This window comes from Hyposmocoma kahamanoa, unplaced genomic scaffold, assembly GCF_003589595.1.
Source record: "Hyposmocoma kahamanoa isolate Upper Pololo Valley unplaced genomic scaffold, ASM358959v1 76, whole genome shotgun sequence".
NCBI lineage: Eukaryota > Metazoa > Arthropoda > Insecta > Lepidoptera > Cosmopterigidae > Hyposmocoma > Hyposmocoma kahamanoa.
In genome coordinates this window covers 8,421,239-8,442,070 of record NW_020653900.1, presented here as the reverse complement: position 1 = coordinate 8,442,070, position 20,832 = coordinate 8,421,239, and the positions used below count along the sequence as shown (strand labels likewise).

The following is a 20,832-nucleotide window of genomic DNA, read 5'->3' as shown; positions in this document are numbered from 1 at the left end:
CAAGATCGTAGTAGACGGCACGAATTACGAGAAGGCTGTCTTCTTATAAGTTAGAGAAAGGAGGTATACATTTTTACTTCAAAAAACTCAAATTGGGATTTCGCATTTAGCGCTTTTTGAGGCTTCATTTTCATCATGAAATTTTCACTTTATCCGCAAATTATTAAAAAAAGTATATGAAGAGACTAATAATTAATTAAGAAAATAATTTTTTCAACAGCTGGATTTGTATTTTTCTACTACATTGGTAAATTTTTTGGAAGATGGCATTGTGAAACGTGTAGAAAGAGTTGCTATTTAAAAAATGTGAAGACTGCGTCAACTGCAGTGATTTGAATTGACAAATTAGTTATTTGCTCTATTTATAATGATGTATAAATACATCATTACAAATAATTTCATTTCTAATTTCAATAGCGCTTTTGATCTATCTGACCATTATAATAGTAACATTTTTTGTCTTCTAGTATAAAAGAATAAAAAGTTACTGTAGTTGTAGTAAGGGTAGGATTTTATTTTCATTATAGCAACTTCTAAATTTGTAGTGTCAAATTGTCAAATTTTTATTATCGCAAAAATTTCAGTCATATTTTAGTATTTTCATTACGACATCAAATATATCATAAATACAAAAATCAACAATCTACCGAGCCGCCGGCCATTGGTCGTTTCGGCTGTTGTTACTAAATTGTCAGTGTTGCCGTGCGTCAAGTGTCGCATAAATGAATTATGTCGCTGAGGTCGAAGGCGCTAGCCCTTGTGGAGGTGCTTCTGAGGGTGCCGCCTCTGTTTGTGGTGGATGAGTTCTTGAAAGTCAGCCTTGGACTACCGGTGTCAAATGGAGAGGACGTTCCTTCACTGAGCAACGTGACGGATGACCACGTCGATATAACAGACTCGGAGACCAATTACTACGACGCCAATTTTTACAACGCGTTTTTCTTTACACTCCTCAAGTTCCTGATTTGTTGTTTGGGTTAGTAAATTTTCTTATTTTTTAATTAGCAAATGATTCTGCAACGTAACTGCCTAGTCAGCCCGTTCATTTCTCAACTGAGGGTTTCGAAATCGCTCTGTGTTTGCTCTTTACAGATACAGTGTCACTATGTTTTTGATTTTAATATATTCCTTTATCTATCTTCAATGTCTATCAATATCATGGCTTCAAACTTTAAAAGGCAAGCAATGCATAGTTTTATTATTTTATAAATAACTTAATTATAATGAATTCAGTTGATTTATATTAAAATGTAAAACATGGCAGTGAATGCAACATTTTATTTATTATTTTTAATTGACCATTCAATGACAGTGTGAGTGGCTCAGTAATTATTCACTTATATTACAGACATTCTAAGTTGGATTTCTTTTTTAAACCTATTTAAATCCAAAATTTTTATAACTTTGTTACACATCCTGAATAACACCTTCACAATTTAATTTATTACTCTAGTATTAAATAGAGAATTCCATACCCTGCCACTGTTATAAGGTGGTGGCGTATACATTTTCAGCAAAATTGCCACATTACCATCATAAGAGTTGTTTTTGCATGTGGGCAATGGCAGTCAGTAGCTACCATCCGAAGTTTGCTTGTTGTTGTCAATCAATAAAGTTTAAGGGCCCTAGATCACATTTTAAATATTTTTTTTTATTATGATCAAAAATTTATTGTAGGGACTGGGAAGGCTTCAACTTTGCCAATAATACACTAAACAGTCTCGTTAAAAATGATCTTTGCCTAGAGATTTCGAAATGTTTCTCATGAGCAGAAATCAGTATTTTGCATACATCCTTAACTTTTTATCAGCAATATAGTAGAAAATACAACAAATCATCACATATTAATATGAAACTATATAGTAAACAATGTAACATAACCATGACTTTTCATATATTGTCCACTTTATCACAATTAAATATAACTTACAATTTTAATGAAAAAACATCATTTACATAATTTGATTCAGAGATTCATGCTCTATGACATGATTAAATATTATTCATTTTTGTCAGAGTTGTATATTTGTCCATTATTGTTGTAGTAGGATAAGCTATCTTAAAATCAATACCAGAATGTAGGAATACTATTTAGGTATGTTCAAGTAGAGATGTATGAAAATCAATAACCATTTTATTGTTTAAAAGTTTAAGTGCATTTTTTCCATTATTTACCTTCAGATTGGGTTGCAAAATAGCTTAAAATAGTTTTAGTACACTATGGTATAATAGTACAATGTGTATATTAGCAGAGATTGGAATAAAAGAGTATATTTATCTGAACCTCAAATAATGGTGTGGATAATATCTCTATCTCTGCAATTTCAGAGTAATTAAAAATTAAAGCTGTAAAATCAATTCAAAATAAATATATATTTTTACTTGCAATTAAATAGATAGCTTATATGTATAGTCCCATAGGCACAAATCGTAATGAAAGAATGTAACTACCTAAACTTCAAATAATAAGTGTACAATCAAATCTCACGAGCCCCCTCTCGCAAGGAGAGGGCTTGTATTATAGTTCTTTTGTGGGCCCTATGCTGTTTGGGAACTTCACACACTGACAATGTTTTCCTTAACAGTAAATTTCAAATTAAGTTTTGCACATAAATTCTGTAGAACTCAGAGGTGCAAACCCAAATTCGAACCCACGATATTGTATGTGAGAAGCGGTAGGTCAAACCATTAGGCTACCATAGCTCACGCTTACAATTACAATTTAATAGTTAACATGCATTATTGTATCTAAAATGTAGCACAATACAATTAAAAACAACACAATTGTTTAAATTTTTATTCAATTGATATTCAATTATTTTTTATGTGAAATTAGGAATAACTAGTGGAGACTAGTTTGTTATAATTATTAATACAAAGATCGAACACTCAGAAAAAATTCCTTTGATCCGGCCGAGTTCGAACCGACGTCTTGTAGCTTACCGTGCCAGACCAACTAAGCCACAGAACAAAACAGCGGATCTCACAAATTCTTCTATGTGTTTGTTGTTGTGTCGTTGTATTTGGTTTTTTGAATGACATTTAGCCGTAGCGCCATCTATGAGAAATCTTAAGTATTTCGTCACCTAGTTAGATACCTTTACATAGAGATGTCGCTATTCATAGTATTGAATTTTTTATTGCATTGATATCCAATTATTTTTTATGTGAAATTACATATATATAATATATATTCTTTATTGCACCAAATAAATACAACAGAAATATTAGATTAACAGAACTCTAAAAGAGATCTCTTCCAGCCACCCCAGGGTAGTGAGAGCTAAGGTTATAAGCGGACAATAGCGTGCAAGAGAGAGTGCAGAAGAAATATAATAAAGTACATAAATAAAGCATTAAAAAAATACCATTACTGACATAAGTATTGAAATGATTCATAGTAAATAGCATTAATATACATACATATTATATTACAAATAATGTAATATATACCATAGGTACACTTGTACATATATACATAAATAAGTATGTAAAAAAATACAGTAAGATGATTACTAAGAGACTTCAGCAAAAACGTGCGCTTTCAACCTTTTCTTGAAAGAATTAGACAGACTAGACTGGATATGGGAAGGGAGTCTGTTCCACAACTGCGTTGCACGAGAAAGAACGGAGTTTGTTTTACAGTTAGGACGAACGAGTATCTTAGTGATGCACTGGAACCGGGAGCGAAGTTAGGAAGGGGAATTGGCGTTATGAAGTATATTAAAAAGAGCGGACAGGATATGCACATCACGGCGGAGGCGAATTGGGAGCCGTTTTAACCGAGCGCGAAATTCGGAAACGCGGTCGAACTTACGGAAACCGAAAATAAATTGGATAGCCAAGTTTTGTAGGCGCTCTAGTTTATTCATAAGCTATTCGGTCACATCTAATTAACAAACGTTGACATAGTCTAGTATGGGGAGTAGAAGGGTTTGTGCAAGCATAATTTTGGTATGAAAAGGGAGAAGGTATTGGAATTGTTTGACAGAGTGAAATGAGAAGTGCATTCATCTGCTAAACTGACATGAAAAGTCCAAGACAATGTGCAGTCCATTGTTAGCCCTAGATTTTTTGCTTTGTCAGTTATGCAATGGGAGTTTCATCATATACTAACGCAGGTACCAATGACCAATCCAACTTGCACCTTAATCAGCTACTGCCTACAATTATGGCTTGAGACTTAGCGGGATTAACTGAAAGGCCAAAAGATTTAGCCCATAACAAAATCAAAATCAAAATGGCCGCAATTGCTTCGGATACCTCGCCTACCTCAAAGTTACGATAGAGTTGAAGATCGTCAGCATATAGATGGAATAGAGAAGAAATGACACGGGAAATATTATTGATGAAAATGGAAAAAAGTTAGGGACAGAGTACGCCGCCTAGGGGCACACCAGCAGTTAAGTTAGACCAAGATGACGAGTCATCAATGATTTTCACGCACTGCTGGCGACCGAAAAGATAAGAAGAGAACCAACTTCAAACAGAAGAGGGGATATTAACTGCCTGAAGGGCACCAAGAAGAATGTCAAAGTCAACAGAATAGTATGAGTTGCTGAAATCCAAGAGAGCAATGACAGTGAGACTCGTATCATCCATAGCACGACGTATGTCTTCCGTAATGTTCAGTAATGCTCCAACAGTGCTATGAGATGAACGAAAGCCAGACTGAAACGGACATAAAAGGTTATTACTCCACTAGTTTGTAATAATTATTAATACAAAGATCGAACACTCAGAAAAAATTCCTTCGATCCGGCCGGATTCGAACCGAGGTCTTCTTTTTTTTTCGTCGTCGTCGTCTTTTAGTTGGTATAGCGTCTGGCACGGTATGCTAGAAGATGTCGGTTCGAATCGATCTTTGTATCCATATCCCACAATAATTTTCAGAAAATATTTGAAAGTTAGCGTCGATATTGTTTCCTTTCATGTTTATTAAATATTAAATTATTGATTTGGAAATTATTGTACACACAACATATTTTGAAGTAGCAAAACAAATTATTCTATAAATTATATACCTCACTAGGTAGGCTTCATTATTAAATTCTAGCTAAAGCAAGCTGCCACGTGTTATATAAAAAAAATCACACTCAATTTAATGCAATAACGTTTTAAAGTCGATAGCATATACTTGACTTGAATCAATAGAAGAGCGACGTTGTCAATCTGTGATTTACACACAATGACTTCGTTTTGAATCTTCCGTATTGTTTAATTTTTTAGATCTTATGGGTCAATCAACTTTTTCTAACGATGTGGTGAATTCATAAAAAAATATATTTGATCATCTGAATTGATGTTTTATGACAGTCATCACTTGATTATTTTGTATCTTAATAATCTTGTTTGTAAATTACTTGTTGGTGCCCGCGACTTCGTACAGTACTTACTTGAGAAATGGTTGATTCTCCATACAAAATTTCATCGCCTATTTCATTCCCTTCAAGAGTCAATCCTACCTCAGCTCGAATTGCATTTTTTCCCCTACTAATACGGTTCATTTTGCTTAAGTCGAGCGGCAGGGACACTGGCTTTATTTCAGAATTTATTTTATTTTACAAACGAAATTAAAGCCATTTGAAAAATGTACATCGTATAGTATACGTATTCTATTTAGTTCACTTACTATAAAAAAGAAATCATTGGTATATGTAAAGTACCTATTGAATACAGCGGTTTTCTTGTAAAATTTCGAGGTAACTTTGTATTTTTTTCTATCGTGAAAATTTTTAGGAATCTTGTTTTCTCACCTTATAGTGATCAGTGTCTATCCTCAATTTTACTATATATATTTTCTCCAAATTCAACACTCACTATTATGCGGAATTAATCAAAGCCATTTGAGGTTGTACAGATTCTTAGTTTTTTTTTGTGACAAAAGTAGCCTATGTCCTTCTCTTAGGTCTCGTCTATTTCTATATCAAAATTCATAAAATTTTGCGGTTAACAGAGGTGACAGACAGAGTTACTTTTGCATTTATAATATTATTTTAAACTTTTTGAAAGTATTCAAGAAAATCTAAAATTTTTAATGTTTCGAGTTCTTAGGTTTTCGCGATTATTACACATAGGAAATGAAACGATTTTTCCACATTCAAATCGCGTATATTTGTTTTTTCAAACGTTTTTTTATGTTATCATAGTTTAGATTTTTAATTTCTTAATTATTTAGCTCTTTCATATATAATCAAATAATTTTTGGTAAGATCAATATCTTAACGAAAATAAAAATTATAATGGAATACATTTGAAGTTTTATCTCCTGCATGACCAGTTAATACGAAAGTGTGAAAAATTAATAATTTTGATTGCAGACAAATTGAAGTCGTCCTCGTAAATGTTTGCATGTATTGTTCTCGTATACTACGAAAACAAATGAAAAATATAAATAATAGCTTTTACCCGCGACTCCGTCCACGCAGACGTAAGACGTAATGCTTAAATTATTCGCTAAAATGTAAATACATGTTGCTTGTGTTGACCGATAGTTATAATTCGATAATGGCGTCGCGTAGTAGTATAAACTGTCGTGCCCTTGTTTTGGTAAACCCGGAAACAAATGTTTGTTTATTTTGCATGTAAAGTATCCAAACAAATTTTGAAACAAATCGCACCACGCGTTAAAGTTTCTACACAAACTTTAATACCCCATTTAATCCATATTTAAAGAGTGGTATGAAAAAATCATATCAATCTTTTACCTTTTGCATTGTAGATTATTTACACTAAGTTTTATCTTTATAAGTTCAAGGAATACGTTCATTTCATACAAATAATTTCACACTTTTCACCCTCTCGAGGAATTGAATTTCGAAACGTATATTATGTTCTTAGTGTGCCGACATTAAATAAAAGTAACTTAGTTCCGAGATTTCATGTTTCTAAGACTTATAGTTATTGCTGTGCTCCTTAATAATACATAGATAAATTGTTAGAAATTTAAGGACAGCACAGTGTTGGTAAAAATTTTGATTTCAGGTTAAGGGCAGAGAATCCAAGAAAACACTCTCATCGTTATGTCACTTACTTACCACAAAATTCCTATGAAGCACTTTTATTTATTCCTCTTGGTGCGTATGGCAAAGGAATAATACACTAGCGCCTGTATTTCCCGTAACCTACAATTTAGGACTATAATAATAATAATATAATAATAATAATATACCATTTATATCGAAATCTTGTAGTGTTAGTAACAAATTATCTTAGTACTAGTATTAGTAGGCTAATAGAGTAGTTCTCCTCTATATCCTGGTATGGAGCTGCACCCAATCCTGGAACACTGGGGAGTCCCATTGGTCTATGAACACACTCGGGAGTCCGTTGGTGCTGCCGCGTCTTCTCATGTGCGCCTCCGCAAACATTCCCGAAGCACTGCAACGCCACGGCAGTCCCAACATAACCCTAAATTCGTTATTATTACTAGACTATGCAAGGCATGAGTAAATAGGCATTTGCTGATCAAACGCGTAACATCGTCGCTTAACATTTAGGTGAAATAGTCGCCAAAAGTTCACCTATTTTACTTAAAAAGAGAAAAAAGTCAACCAAGATTTCGCGATGATTCTTAAACACGTGCAAAGTTTAATAAACGATTTTCAGCTTTGGAAGCGCACAGTTGAGCGATCTCGTGCAAGCGTTTATTCTGTAAGCCACTATCGTAAATTTCCTTAATAACCACTACCTAGAGTTTTTAGTATAGATAAATTTAATTTATCAAAATAAAATAAAAAGATTTTATTTTTCAACCCAAAACACTACATTTAAAATAATTGCTTAAAACATTGACTTACAAATAAATGGACGACGGGTCTAATACAAAAACCACGAAAAAAATGTCCCAAGTCAACCTATTCGAAATTTAAATTGTAATGTCATCGCAGTATCGCGCTGTCAGTCGAACAAATGAAGACTAAAGCGGAGTTTGGCGCTCTGTATACGATTTTAGCGCCTTACAAGTGCGGACACTTTTTAGCGCGGACCCGACGTCCATATAATTGTAAGTCAATGGCTTAAAACTATGTCAAACAAAAGGTAAAAGCCTTGGCAGTTTGCTAATTTTCAGCCTACAACTGGTGATTATTATTCGCCGTTGAAGACACCGTAACATACAGGGATCGACGACTTGTTACGTAAATAAAAGGATTCATTATTCATTACATAAGAATACTGATTACAGAAATAACAATTATTAAAATTTTAAACTTCAAGTGACATTCGTACCAACGTACCCACCAATTGCCGACCGTACTACGAAGTGTGTAAAGAGTATTTTACTGTGTACAAAGTTCATTAATATGATATTGTAATGTTTACAAGGCAGTTAATATATGAGCATAGTAATCGTTCTCTTAAATCAAGCGACCGGTGATGGGTGACAATTATTCATCTCACTTAAACACGTAATACTTTCTCTATAATTTTGGTTTGAACAGCCTTTAAATCATCACGCTTCTTGATACCTACCGTCAAGATGTTATATCCTCCTATTTGAAAAGAGTATTCTTTGGAGACCTAATGTACATTTCCTAAAATTAGTGCAAATATTTTATACTACGCTAACATTGAGTTTATTAAAGCGTTATCTCTAGTTAGCCGCTGGTAGCTGTAAAGGTACCTGGTTGAATGAAGAAAAACTCATAGATTTGTCACAGATGGCGCTACGGTAAAAAGTCGATAAAAACAGTTATTTGTAACAAGCACATATTGATCACATAATAATAATAATAACGCTCACACTTAACATAGCCCCGCACTAGGAAAGCCCTCTGCATGGCAGTCCGGCATGGTAACCGTTCGGCCACAGAGGCAGTTAAGACAGTGTTGGATCACACAGAATTCGATCTTTGTGTTAATAATTTTATAATATCGAGAGTAAGTTACAAAGTAAAGTGAGCTAAGTCTGACAATTGCGTTTGAAAAAAAGGACAAAACGCTAAATTCTACCATTCCTCTTATATATTATTTGATGATGATTGCGTTACGGGTGCTAGTATATCATCTATCACAAAATATGCGATTGGATCCACCGCCAAGTGGCCTTGATCGTGTGAAACCCGCGGCAACAAAAGAGGTTGAACACTAATGAGCTACTTCCGAAAGACGGTACAGAAAACAGGCAGACACGGACTCTAAATACTGCTAGCTACTTTACTTAATTTCAGTATACTTTTTATAAACCATATGTCTCGCTGCCGGGTCAAGGATTACGTCTATTGCGAAATTGTATCGCGCGTCCGAGCAAATACCCATGTGTTCTCCAAATCATAAATATGGCTTTATGTTTACTCTATTTTCATATGAACAAAATTTATGAAACCACAATGAAATTCTAGAAAATCGTCTCTTTTTTATCTCAAGAGTGTTCTTGGGAGCTTACGGAAATGTGAAAATGAAAACATGTGTTTTATATATAATATCGAACCCAAATATTGTCGTAACTCAAAATTGTGGAATTGGGAAAAACCTAATGAAACCAATATATATATATTTATATTCTCGTTTATAAATGGACAATTATTATAGTATCATAGAGTTATTAGGACAATTATTATAGATTATGTATGAATAAAAATACGCTAATCACATTACTCCAATAAAATCTATTCAATTTTTCTTTTTATTTTCAAATTGTGTTTTCTCAATTCCACTATTTTAAGTTACGGGAGTATTTGGTTTCATATGCAACATATTCGTTATGTTGGCGTTTTTTGGCAATTTTTTATTAATATACATTTTTTTCTCTTCGATGGGATACCACTTAAAAATATACCTATTCTACTTTTGCACAATCAAATGGCATATCAGAAGTTCCATGTAAACATCCTTATGGGTGTGGCTATATCGTAGACATTATTATACTTATTTTTGGATACTCCATAATCGAGTAATGATAAGAAGCTAATATACTTGCATGATTCATTGAACAAAATCAGTTTAGTTTGATATGAATTTTTTAAACCTTACTAGGCCAAGGTTCGCTAAGTTATTCTAAACGGCCAAGCTGCTTTTTGCACGGTCTCACTTTCGCAACACTGAATAATTTTACACTGCTCACTCGTTTATGGTGCAAAGTTAACGCATTGTTTTTCTTAGGTTTTTATTATTGCAGTCCAGTTACTCTTATTTTGCACTAAAAGTATACATTATTATATTTTTGCTGATAAGAAGTATGCACTATATTCTTTTAGCCAATTATTTTGTTGTCTCATATGAATCCAGTTTCGGCGCCATTTCCCAAGAGAGTATCGTAACCATCACCGAGTAAGTATGTAACTAGAGATAGAGACGAAATGTCTTTTAATTTGTTTGAAAACCTTCTGCCATATCATTATGGTGACAACCGCGCTCCGATTGGCCAGCCCGAATTCGATCGCTTCAAACGACCAGTTTAACTAGAGCTTTGCTACAATGGACGACAATTGAAAAATTACATAATTTAATATTTAATTACCGACAAACGAGACGTACACACAGGTCAGCTGTTGGCGCTGTACTATTTCAGCTTCCTAATTTGTTATTTCAGCGCAAACGAGAGTTGATATTTACAAGTGATATCAGTACCATTTGACTGATGAGTTGCCAGGGATTGATGGCCCTTATTTCATTTTTATTTAGGTTATATATTCGATGATCATAATAACAATGATTGCATTATCCCAAAACATAACCTTTGTTCACTCATCTACTTGAGACGTATTATATAAAATACGTATCTACGGTTCTTGCAATAGATCTAATGATTTAAAGTTTTAAGACCTGATAACTAAACCCAGCAATCCTACTAGTTTCTACAAGATGTAGGATACGATTTAAGTTATCGTTCTGTATCTAGAATGAAGTGACTTGGTTACCTCCACCACTTCTGCAACAAATTGAAATAAGTGTAGTTATTACCATACCCAATTCCATCTTCTAAAATTAGATGTTTATTTAGTACGAAATATAATTATTAAGTAAAGACTCGTGTCTATGAATTGTGACACGAGACGCTATACATTTTTATTTAAAATAAACGAAACTTTTTAATAAATTATTGTGTATCGTGCAATCTGTGACACCTGCCTTTAAGCGTTGTAAAGGTTACCAAGGCAGCTACCCGAATTGGTGTCTTCATAATTACCAGTACGATGTTTCGTAACTTCTCCAATGAAGATTTTTACGATATATTTTATATGATTAGTTTGAAAATTCACAGAAATTTGTACTTAAACAAACACACATAAAATTAAATACACAATCAATATTGTCTGTGCTCAGTTAAAATATAAGCTTGAGCTGGTTAAAATACCGACTAGCTTTGTTTACATTTGGGCACAGCTCTAAGACATACCGTTCGCCAATTTTTTTTTAAATTGTACTCAGCGTTTATTTAGCGCTTATATTTGCAGTTAAAAAAAAAAAAGGTTGTAAACGTAAACGGCTGACATCTTATCACTAAGTATACAATAAGCATCATATAATCATATAAAGGCCTGTTCAGAGACCCGAGTGTAATTTGTAATATTTGAAATGATAACTACCGCGTTTGCGCTAAGATTTTTATTTAGATCTTAATTGCATATTTATAAGGTTTAAATTAAAATCTTAACGCAAACGCGATAGTTAATTTACATATTTTTGTCAACTTACACTAATAAGGCCCCAGATATACGCGTTATTCACTACAGCGGTGGGTAGCGAAATCCGAGTGGGTACGCGATATTTCCACTGTTCCCATCTAAGCGGATATCTGCTATGGGTAGCGAAATACATTATTCATTATCAATAAGGTTTGAAATTTAAGATCTTTTTAAATTTGCAAAAGCAGCAGGCAAGACGATTCCGCGTTAATAAGTTTGGCATCTACTTAAAGCGCGAGATATTGCTATTCTCACATAGAGATCTCGCGCTCTTTATGTCGTTCTCGCGCAAGTCGCGCCCTGTCGTGCTAGCCTTACTGGGAAGTACCTACTGCCCACCTTACATTTTTCTGCCGCCAAGCAGTTATGTGAGCATTACTGTGTTCTAGTATTGAAGGGTAAGGGTGATGAAGAAATTACAGGCACATGGGACTTGTTAACTTATGTCTCAGGGTAACGGACGCAGTGGTAGTGCCCTTCAGATCTTTGCGATTAAGGGAGTCACCACACTTATTAACGCACAATCGCATTAAGCGGGTCAGAAAATGTTTATATCCATGAACGTAAGAGCGAAAATGACACAAGTCGGCAAGGAATCTGCTACTTGCGAATTTCCGATCCGACGACGGCTGATCCTGGTTTAGAAGAAACAACTGGTGCGTCGGCGCGCTAACGGTCGCATCAAAGCGATTCCGCGTTGACAAGTTTCGTGACTCCCTTAAAACTGTGAGCGGCACTGCAACTGTTATCGACAGGCATGTCACTTACCACCACCACCAGGCACACAATTGACACCCCGTCACTTGGTTTCATAAAAAAGTAATCCGCTTTAAACTAGCAAACTTGTCGTCGTTTGATGTAGGTGCTTATTACTAAATTTTAAATTATGTCCTAATTGTTCATACTGTAAGTATTAGCAGCTTCCTAAGTATTCAATGCTGAGAAACTGGAACTGAACGTCATGGTGCCTTTCATGTCAATTTGCTCTCCACCGAAACTGCTCCCTGTGGTGTTCTGCTCTATATCTTCCTTAGCAATAGCGTTGTAGCTTTAAATAAATATATTATTATTAAAAAGTATTAGAATAATTATGTATTAGTATGTAAACATAAGTCACAAATACAATAATAGCAGGCAGCAAGGTTATATAAAACGAGCCCTATACCCCACCTACGGTGGGGTCGGGCTCGGCCTGCGGCGCGTGGTCGGTTTCAGATTACGGGCTGTGCTTATGCTCAATTCAATTCAATTCAATCGTTTATTGCATACTCACATGTTAATAATATTAAAATTACAGTACATGTGACACCCTGTAAGTGTGATTGCAAAGAGAGTGGCGCTATACACATTTTAGAAATAAGATAAAAATTATTACACAGTACTATTTCCTAATTGATACCACGCATACAAAATGGTGTCTAGTAGGACTATATAATTTACACATTATGTTTCAACTCTATACTAATTGATATAATTTTTGAAATAATTTTACCTACATACATTTATACACAGAAACATACAATTATAATTTTCTATTATTATTTCATATTAAATCATTTAAAAAAGGTCATCAAAAATATAATTAAAGTATTCTGTTATATTGTAATAACTCCTATCAATTAAGAGAGTTTTTAATTGTCTTTCAAAAGCCTTGGAATCCTGAGTACATTTTATGCTGTTCGGGAGATGGTTATATATTTTTATTAACATTGAGTGGGGACCCGATGAATACAATTTCATTTTTGAAGGAGGTAATTTCAACTTGAACAGATTACGATTATTTCGTTTAACTGTTTTTAACGGCGAATACAAGTCAGAGTGTTTTTTAGTGAATTTACAAGCTTCAAGTATTCGGGCCCTTTACAGGTCCCATGGTCACGGTTGACTGAGGTGGTACAGTCTTCAACCAGTTATGTCTAATATTAATGCAAACCACCCTATTTTTTCACTATAGTTACAAGAAACGAAACGTCGGTTTGTTTGAAAAAACAAATATACGCGATTTAAATCCGGAAAAATAGTTTCAATTCCTATGTGTAACAATCGCGAAAACCTAAGAACTATGGCAGCCATATTGAAAAATGGCGAAAAATCAATTTTGACCACAAATTATTATCAAGCACTCCTCGAGACCCCCGTATGCCAATTTTCAAAGGGATCTGAGCAATTTTTTTCTGCCTTCAACGAACGCTTCTATGACGGCCATATTTGAAAATGGCGAAAAACAAATTTTGAGGACAAATTATTATCCGGCATTTCTAGTGGCCTTGACATGCCAATTTTCAGTCGAATCAAAGCAAATCTCTTGTGGCAGCTAATTTTAAGTATAAAACACTTATACGGCAGCCATATTAAATAATGGCGAAAAGAAATTTTTGACCACAAATTATGATTGAGGACTCCTAAAGACCCTCGCATGCCAATTTTCATCCGGATCGAAGCAAGTTTACCGCCCTTTTGAAATCGCCATCTTGAATTTTTTTTAACCCAGAGAGTTGACAAGTGTTACCCTCTATGACATTCCTTCGAGCACCTCCTACCTGTCTCTAATAGTTTCCGTGATAAGAAGCTTTGAAATTTGTATGGCGGCCATCTTGTTTCTTTGAATTTCGAACATTTTTTTCTTCCCACGGAAATTGATCAGGGCGTATCTCATACAAATGCACAAAAATCTCCCGCAAAAATGTATTGTAGCTTTTGCAGGCCGTTGATCACTCGTTTACATTTTCCACATTCAGGTCTCATATTCGATTGTTTGCCTTGGAGCCTATCCGCGTACAACGGTATAAATAATTTTTTCCACCATATCGGGATGTATGCGTTCTATTTCTAAGTGAGTCTAAACGTGTAGCTTTATATATATAATATTATAAATTGAAATAAACATTCTTAAATTGTATTCCGAAAGATTTCCTTCCCTGAAATGCCTAGGAAGTAATAACATATGTTTTTATATTCCTTTAAGTAGTTGATTTATTTACAATATCGACCGGTTCCTTAACCTTGAACTTCAAAATTCACGTCTTATGTGCAGTTTTGCCTCATTTTGAATGAGTTTCGTAAGAGGTAGTTATTTTTAGGACAGTTTTTACAGGTGCATATAATGTTTATTTACCTGTTTGACATTACTTTTGAGATTCATGGAACAAGTTGAAGTAACTGTAACTCAGGGGTTGGGGTAGGATTATAGTGGTAGCATAGCGGGAGAGGGTCGTTTTCAAATAACCTCAAAAAATGTATCTCTTATATTTTTACATGAATTCTAAACATTTATTTAATATGATTGATTGTTTACTTAGACAATTTTACTACGCTGTAATAAATTAAAATTAAAAGAGTGGGTAATTTTTCATTCATCGGAGCCGGTTGCACGCCTCCCTAAGTTCAAGAAATGAAGAAAAAACGTTAGACACTCGTGGAAATTGCTATATTTCTCATCAAGGATAAACTTAAATAACTTTCACGTCGAATAATACCGTAACTTTACAATTTATTCTAAACAAATATGTTTTCCTGGGAATACAAAATATGTTCAAAATTTTGTTATTATTACTGTAACTTCACGTAAAAATCGTCTAATAACAAAAGTTCATACCGCATCGTCTTCACCCTTCGCACACGTGAGAAGGAGCTCCTGCCGGATTGGAGTGTACACCGTGAAGTAACTTGCGCATCTCCCCTTTTTGCAAAAGACCGACTTAAACTAATTTCAGTGCTTGTAATAAAATCAATCTGTCTAAATCATTGACTTACAATTATATGGACGTCGGGTCCGCGCTAAAAAGTGTCCGCACTTGTAAGACGCTAAAATCGTATACAGAGCGCCAAACTCCGCTTTAGTCTTCATTTGTTCGACTAACAGCGCGATACTGCGATGACATTACAATTTAAATTTCGAATAGGTTGACTTGGGACATTTTTTTCGTGGTTTTTGTATTAGACCCGTCGTCCATTTATTTGTAAGTCAATGGTCTAAATAAATATTGTGTTATAGTCTTATAAACTTTATTGTGCACCAATTAGACAAAGGGAACTTTAAAATCCTCGCACTTTTATAACGATGTAGAATATTCTACGACCTTGACAATTAAAAATGCATTCTAATATCATTCTTGTCGCTCTCATTCTTGTCTACTTTTAAATCAAACAGTTATTTTAAGTGTAACAATCAGATGGTGATAGTGGTGGTGATGACGGTGGTGGTGATGGTAACTTTGAATATGGTGATGGTGACTGATGATAATGGTATTATGATGATGGCTGTGATCATGGTGATGATGATAATTATATTGATGTACAATAATGTTTAATAGACATTAACAAAATACTTATTTAGATAGATGGCCTTATTCGGATGAGAAGGATTTTGTTACAAGAAGTGAAATTAAAATGTTTGTTACATGTTAAAATGTTGTTAATGACATTATTGTATTAGTGTTTTGGTTTGTTGGTGAATCCCAAAAACTCACAGGCTATGATTGTGGGAAGTGGGTATATGCGTGGCATATTGCATCTAGATTCTGTCCCACCTATAGCGTATAATTCCACGCCTATTGCTTATGCTTCTACTGCAACTAATCTTGGTTTGCTTTTAGATTGTAATTTGGTTTGGGCTCCACATATTAATGAAGTCAGTCGTAAAGTGCATTTCTCCTTGCACTCACTTAAGTGCCTCCAAAACGATTTACCTTTAAAAACCAAGATATGTTTAGTCCAAACACTTATTTTGCCCTTCTTAGACTATGCTGATTCCTGCTATTTGGATGCTACTGAAGAACTGCTAAATAAGCTTGAACGACTGCAAAACCTATGTATAAGGTTCATCTTTGGGCTTCGTAAATATGACCGAATTTCACATTTCCGCAGTCAGCTCAAATGGCTTCCCATCCGTCTCCGCAGGAATTTGCATATTGTCTCCATTCTTTACAATATTTTACATAACCCTGTGTCTCCCGGGTACCTGAAAGAGCGTTTCAGCTTCCTTAGGTCCCAGGATAAACCCTGTCGCTCTCTTGTTAGGTCCCAGTTATCTTTTCCATGCTTCAATTCCGGTTTCTATTCTCATTCCTTCACTGTTCATGCGGTCAGACTTTGGAATGCACTTCCTATTACTGTTCACGAAAGTAAATCGTTAGCTATTTTTAAAGTGAGAGTTAAAGAGCATTATTTATCTACTATTCCATCCATATCTTAGGTATATATTATAAAATATGTATTTATCTAAGTATTTATATAATTTAAAACAATTTAATATTTTTATATTATTTTTATTTATTTTTTTCCTTGTTTTGTTGTGCACATATGCCCGTTCTTTTAGTTATAGTGTCCTGTATTTAGGTCTGCAGGAAGAAATTTCTATTAGAAATAAGCAGAACCTTTTGTTTTTAATTTCGCTTGTATTCTTTGTGACTTGTATTTTTCCTGTACAATAAACTATTAAATAAATAAATAAATTATTTTGTACTTTTGTATGTGTACCTTAAAACCGAAAGAAAAATGAGTTTTACAAAAATCTGAAGGTGAGATTCACCCCATTGAAATTCGAAAAGTGTAATCACCCGAAAACGGTCCCTTCCAATAATTATGAAATCAACGACGGTCCGAAATCTATGTACCTATATTTGTGAATATTTAGTAGCTATCCCTTTTGCTAACGGTGAAGAAAACATCGTTTTGTTTTTTGGTTATTAACAGTGTTTGAATGTCATCAATTTATGGTAAATTAAAAAAAGATACTTTTGTAATGGTGGAAGAGAACAACGCAGCACTTCTAGGACACGTAATGGGTTAAGTATGTAGGTTCACAACCCCTGGAAACATGTTAAGTCCTCATTGTATTGGCCCAGCGTGGCGATATATAACCCTCTCATTATAGAAATCTTATGCCCAGCAGTGGGATACGAAATGGTTTAATGATAGTCTACTTTTCGTATTCAGAATAAACTTAATCAACTTCTGCTGTTGGTTCGTCGTTTCGTCTGTTTTAAAAAATACTCCTTACTTTGATATAACAACACAAACTCTCAAAGTCCCGCACTAGGGAAACCTAGTGTCGCGGGTGACATGGACACACACATAGACAACTACAAATTACACTCAAACTCACGAGATAAATGAATGTAGGCCATACAAATATTTCTCCCGACCAAGGAATTGAATCCGGGACCTCTTCGTGACAGGTCAGCATGGTAACCGTTCGGTTACGGAGACACTTACATAAAATTATATAAAGTTATCATGAAAATTATGCAGAGAAAGGTTACTAATGTTGTAATTAATGAATTCGTACATAAAGAAACTTGTATTACTCACAATAAACCTTAAAGTTTGTCGAAAAAAACCAATACGGTAGATGATATTATATATTTACTATACTACACGCAAAATTAAGTTTGTTTTGGTTCATTTTTTTTTTGTAATTCACTTCAGATTTTACACATCTTTTTTCGACGTGTTTAAAAAACTAAAAACTTGTAGGAAATGAAACTATTTTTCCGGATTTACATCGCGTAATCAGTCAGTCAACCATGACCATGGGACCTGTAAAGGGCCCGAAACGTCGGTTTGTTTGAAAAAACAAATATACACGATTTAAATCCGGAAAAATAGTTTCCTATGTGTAACAATCGCGAAAACCTAAGAACTCGATAAAAACTTGTAAAAAAGTAAATAAGTTTTTTTGCTTACCTATTACATACTTGTATCTACCGTACAAAGTTCAACGTACTCTACGTTGATCGAGTTAGGTCAATCTATTTCCGTATGTCTCAAGTTCTGTGTAAGTTAACGACCCCCGCCCGGTCGCCTCAGTCACAAATTACCAAAATGTTCTTTAAAATTGGAATGGTCAAATATTGGAACTCAATTTTTTGTTATTTAATTTTTGTGCTACACGAGTTTGGAATTATTATCGGTACAGTGATTTGAAAGTGCATTTATTGTTTTACATTTTTGATTCAATAAAATCTTATGTAAACTCGCATATATTTTTAACATTTCCGAAATAAAAATCTCATTGTTGTATTCTCTTTTTTATTTCAGGATGCATGTCTGCACTCTGCGTATTCGTACTCTACACAAAGCATCTCATCATTGTATACCTCTACCTCATGTCAGTGGGCATAGTCTTCGTCTCGTATTGGACCAATGTATCAGCTATAAAGCAGATTCAAGCGCTCGCGCTATCCACGTCAGATGGACCCTCCACCAGCATCCTCGAGGATATCCTCAACTTAAACATGAAAAATCTGCTTGACCTCGACGGCCCTGGAATCTTAGTCATTCAAAACTTCGCCATACAATTCCTACTATCAGTCCTCTTCAGGAACGTCCACTTAGGCCCCCGACACCCAACCGTACAAAAGCTGTTGTCCCTCAGTTTCATGGCGCCATCTTTTATGGCCATGCTGCCAGTGCCTTCAAACCTCCTACACCATTCCCCGGTTTTCTCCTCCCTATTACCACTTTTCCTCGTGAAATACGTCCTTTGGTCGTCCGCCTATAACGTGATTCAAGTTATTTACGCTGGATATCAACACGGAAGACTGTTTGTTAGCAATTACGGATTATCGGCTTTGGTGGAAACCGAATGGATGCGTTTAAACGTGCCGTGTGTGTTAAGAGTGTTTTGGGTGATGCGTGTAGCTGAACACGCAATTTTACTACTAATGGACAATTACGACGAAGACACAGAGGAAGTAATCAAAGTTTCCACCCTACTAGCTGTTCAGTCACTCGCCTCGATGGCCAAGTCTTTGCTAGTAACGGGATGTGAAACCATCACTGCAGTTCTCGGCATGACTTCAGTGATATCTTTCTTCTGTCACTACATAGGCAACTTCTTTCAGTGGATTCTCCTCACGGACGAAGAAGAAGACAAAAGTATCGGAACTGTGTCTGCGATATTGTTCTACATCCTTGCCCTACAGACCGGACTCACGTCTCTGAACCCAGAGAAGAGGTTTATCCGATTATGCAGAAATTTTTGCTTACTATTCACAGCTTTGCTACACTTTTTGCATAATATAGTCAATCCGATGTTGATGTCGCTGAGTGCGTCTCACAATCCCAGCACACATCGCCACGTTCGAGCGCTGGGAGTCTGTGCGTTCCTCATCATTTTTCCAATATCGCTACTCGTATACTTATGGTCACAGCACACCATATCGACTTGGTTGTTGGCTGTGAGCGCCTTCAGCATAGAAGTGATAGTCAAAGTAATAGTCAGTCTGATGATATACTCGCTGTTCCTGATCGACGCATACAGGAGCACGTTTTGGGAGCAACTCGATGATTATGTATACTACATAAGAGCTTTTGGGAACACTATAGAGTTCTGTTTTGGGATATTCCTATTCTTTAATGGCGCGTGGATACTACTGTTTGAATCGGGAGGAGCGATTCGCGCTGTAATGATGTGCATCCACGCTTACTTTAACATCTGGTGCGAAGCCAGAGCTGGGTGGTCTGTGTTCATGAAGCGACGTACTGCAGTGAACAAAATTAACTCTCTACGAGAGGCGTCTGCAGATCAGTTGGATAGATTGGATGATGTTTGTGCAATTTGCTATCAAGAAATGCATTCTGCGAAGATCACTCGATGTAACCATTATTTCCACGGAGTTTGTTTGAGAAAGTGGCTTTACGTCCAGGATAGATGTCCACTCTGTCACGATATTTTATACAAAATAGACAGTGATAACAAAGATAACAATTCGGAGACAGGGAACGAAGAGAACAGCAACAACCAGAATCTACTTTTAGAGGAGGACCCAGACCTCTTGCTGGGTGAGGGAGTTAGATGACTGCTTGATGAAGACATGAACCACTTAGATTAAATATGGCAAATTCTCTAGTGGTATTTTTTAAAATTTGTATAGTAAGTTATTGTTTTTTTAAATAATGTAAATCGGTTATACCTGTGATTTGAGAGTTAAATTCTGTCGTGTGATGATTTCATTTTGCATTGTGGCGTTTTAGTCTAAGTTTAGTGGTTTATCGAATGCTTTGTCGGTTTCCATTTTTCATGTTCCATTTTCGGATTTAAAATTAAAAATCGTGTATTTGGGCGTAAAAATACAATTTAAAAATGTTTTAAAAGTTTATGGATATGATAAATAAAATAAAGCTATTTGTAAATAGTTAAGGTATTTAGAAATAGCTTTTAACATTCGAGTATGACTTAATGAAAAAAATTATAAAAATA

General features: G+C 35.0%; 1 protein-coding gene across 1 annotated transcript; it reads left to right on the top strand.

Moving 5' to 3' along the window:
- The first annotated feature begins 647 nt into the window (after nt 1–647).
- LOC113232388 (protein TRC8 homolog) lies at nt 648–20,715 on the top strand. The gene is made up of 2 exons (XM_026467088.1): nt 648–976; nt 18,669–20,715. Exons 1-2 carry the CDS (start codon nt 730–732, stop codon nt 20,429–20,431), a joined length of 2,010 nt encoding a protein of 669 aa, XP_026322873.1. The 5' UTR covers nt 648–729; the 3' UTR covers nt 20,432–20,715.
- Nucleotides 20,716–20,832: the final 117 nt, after the last annotated feature.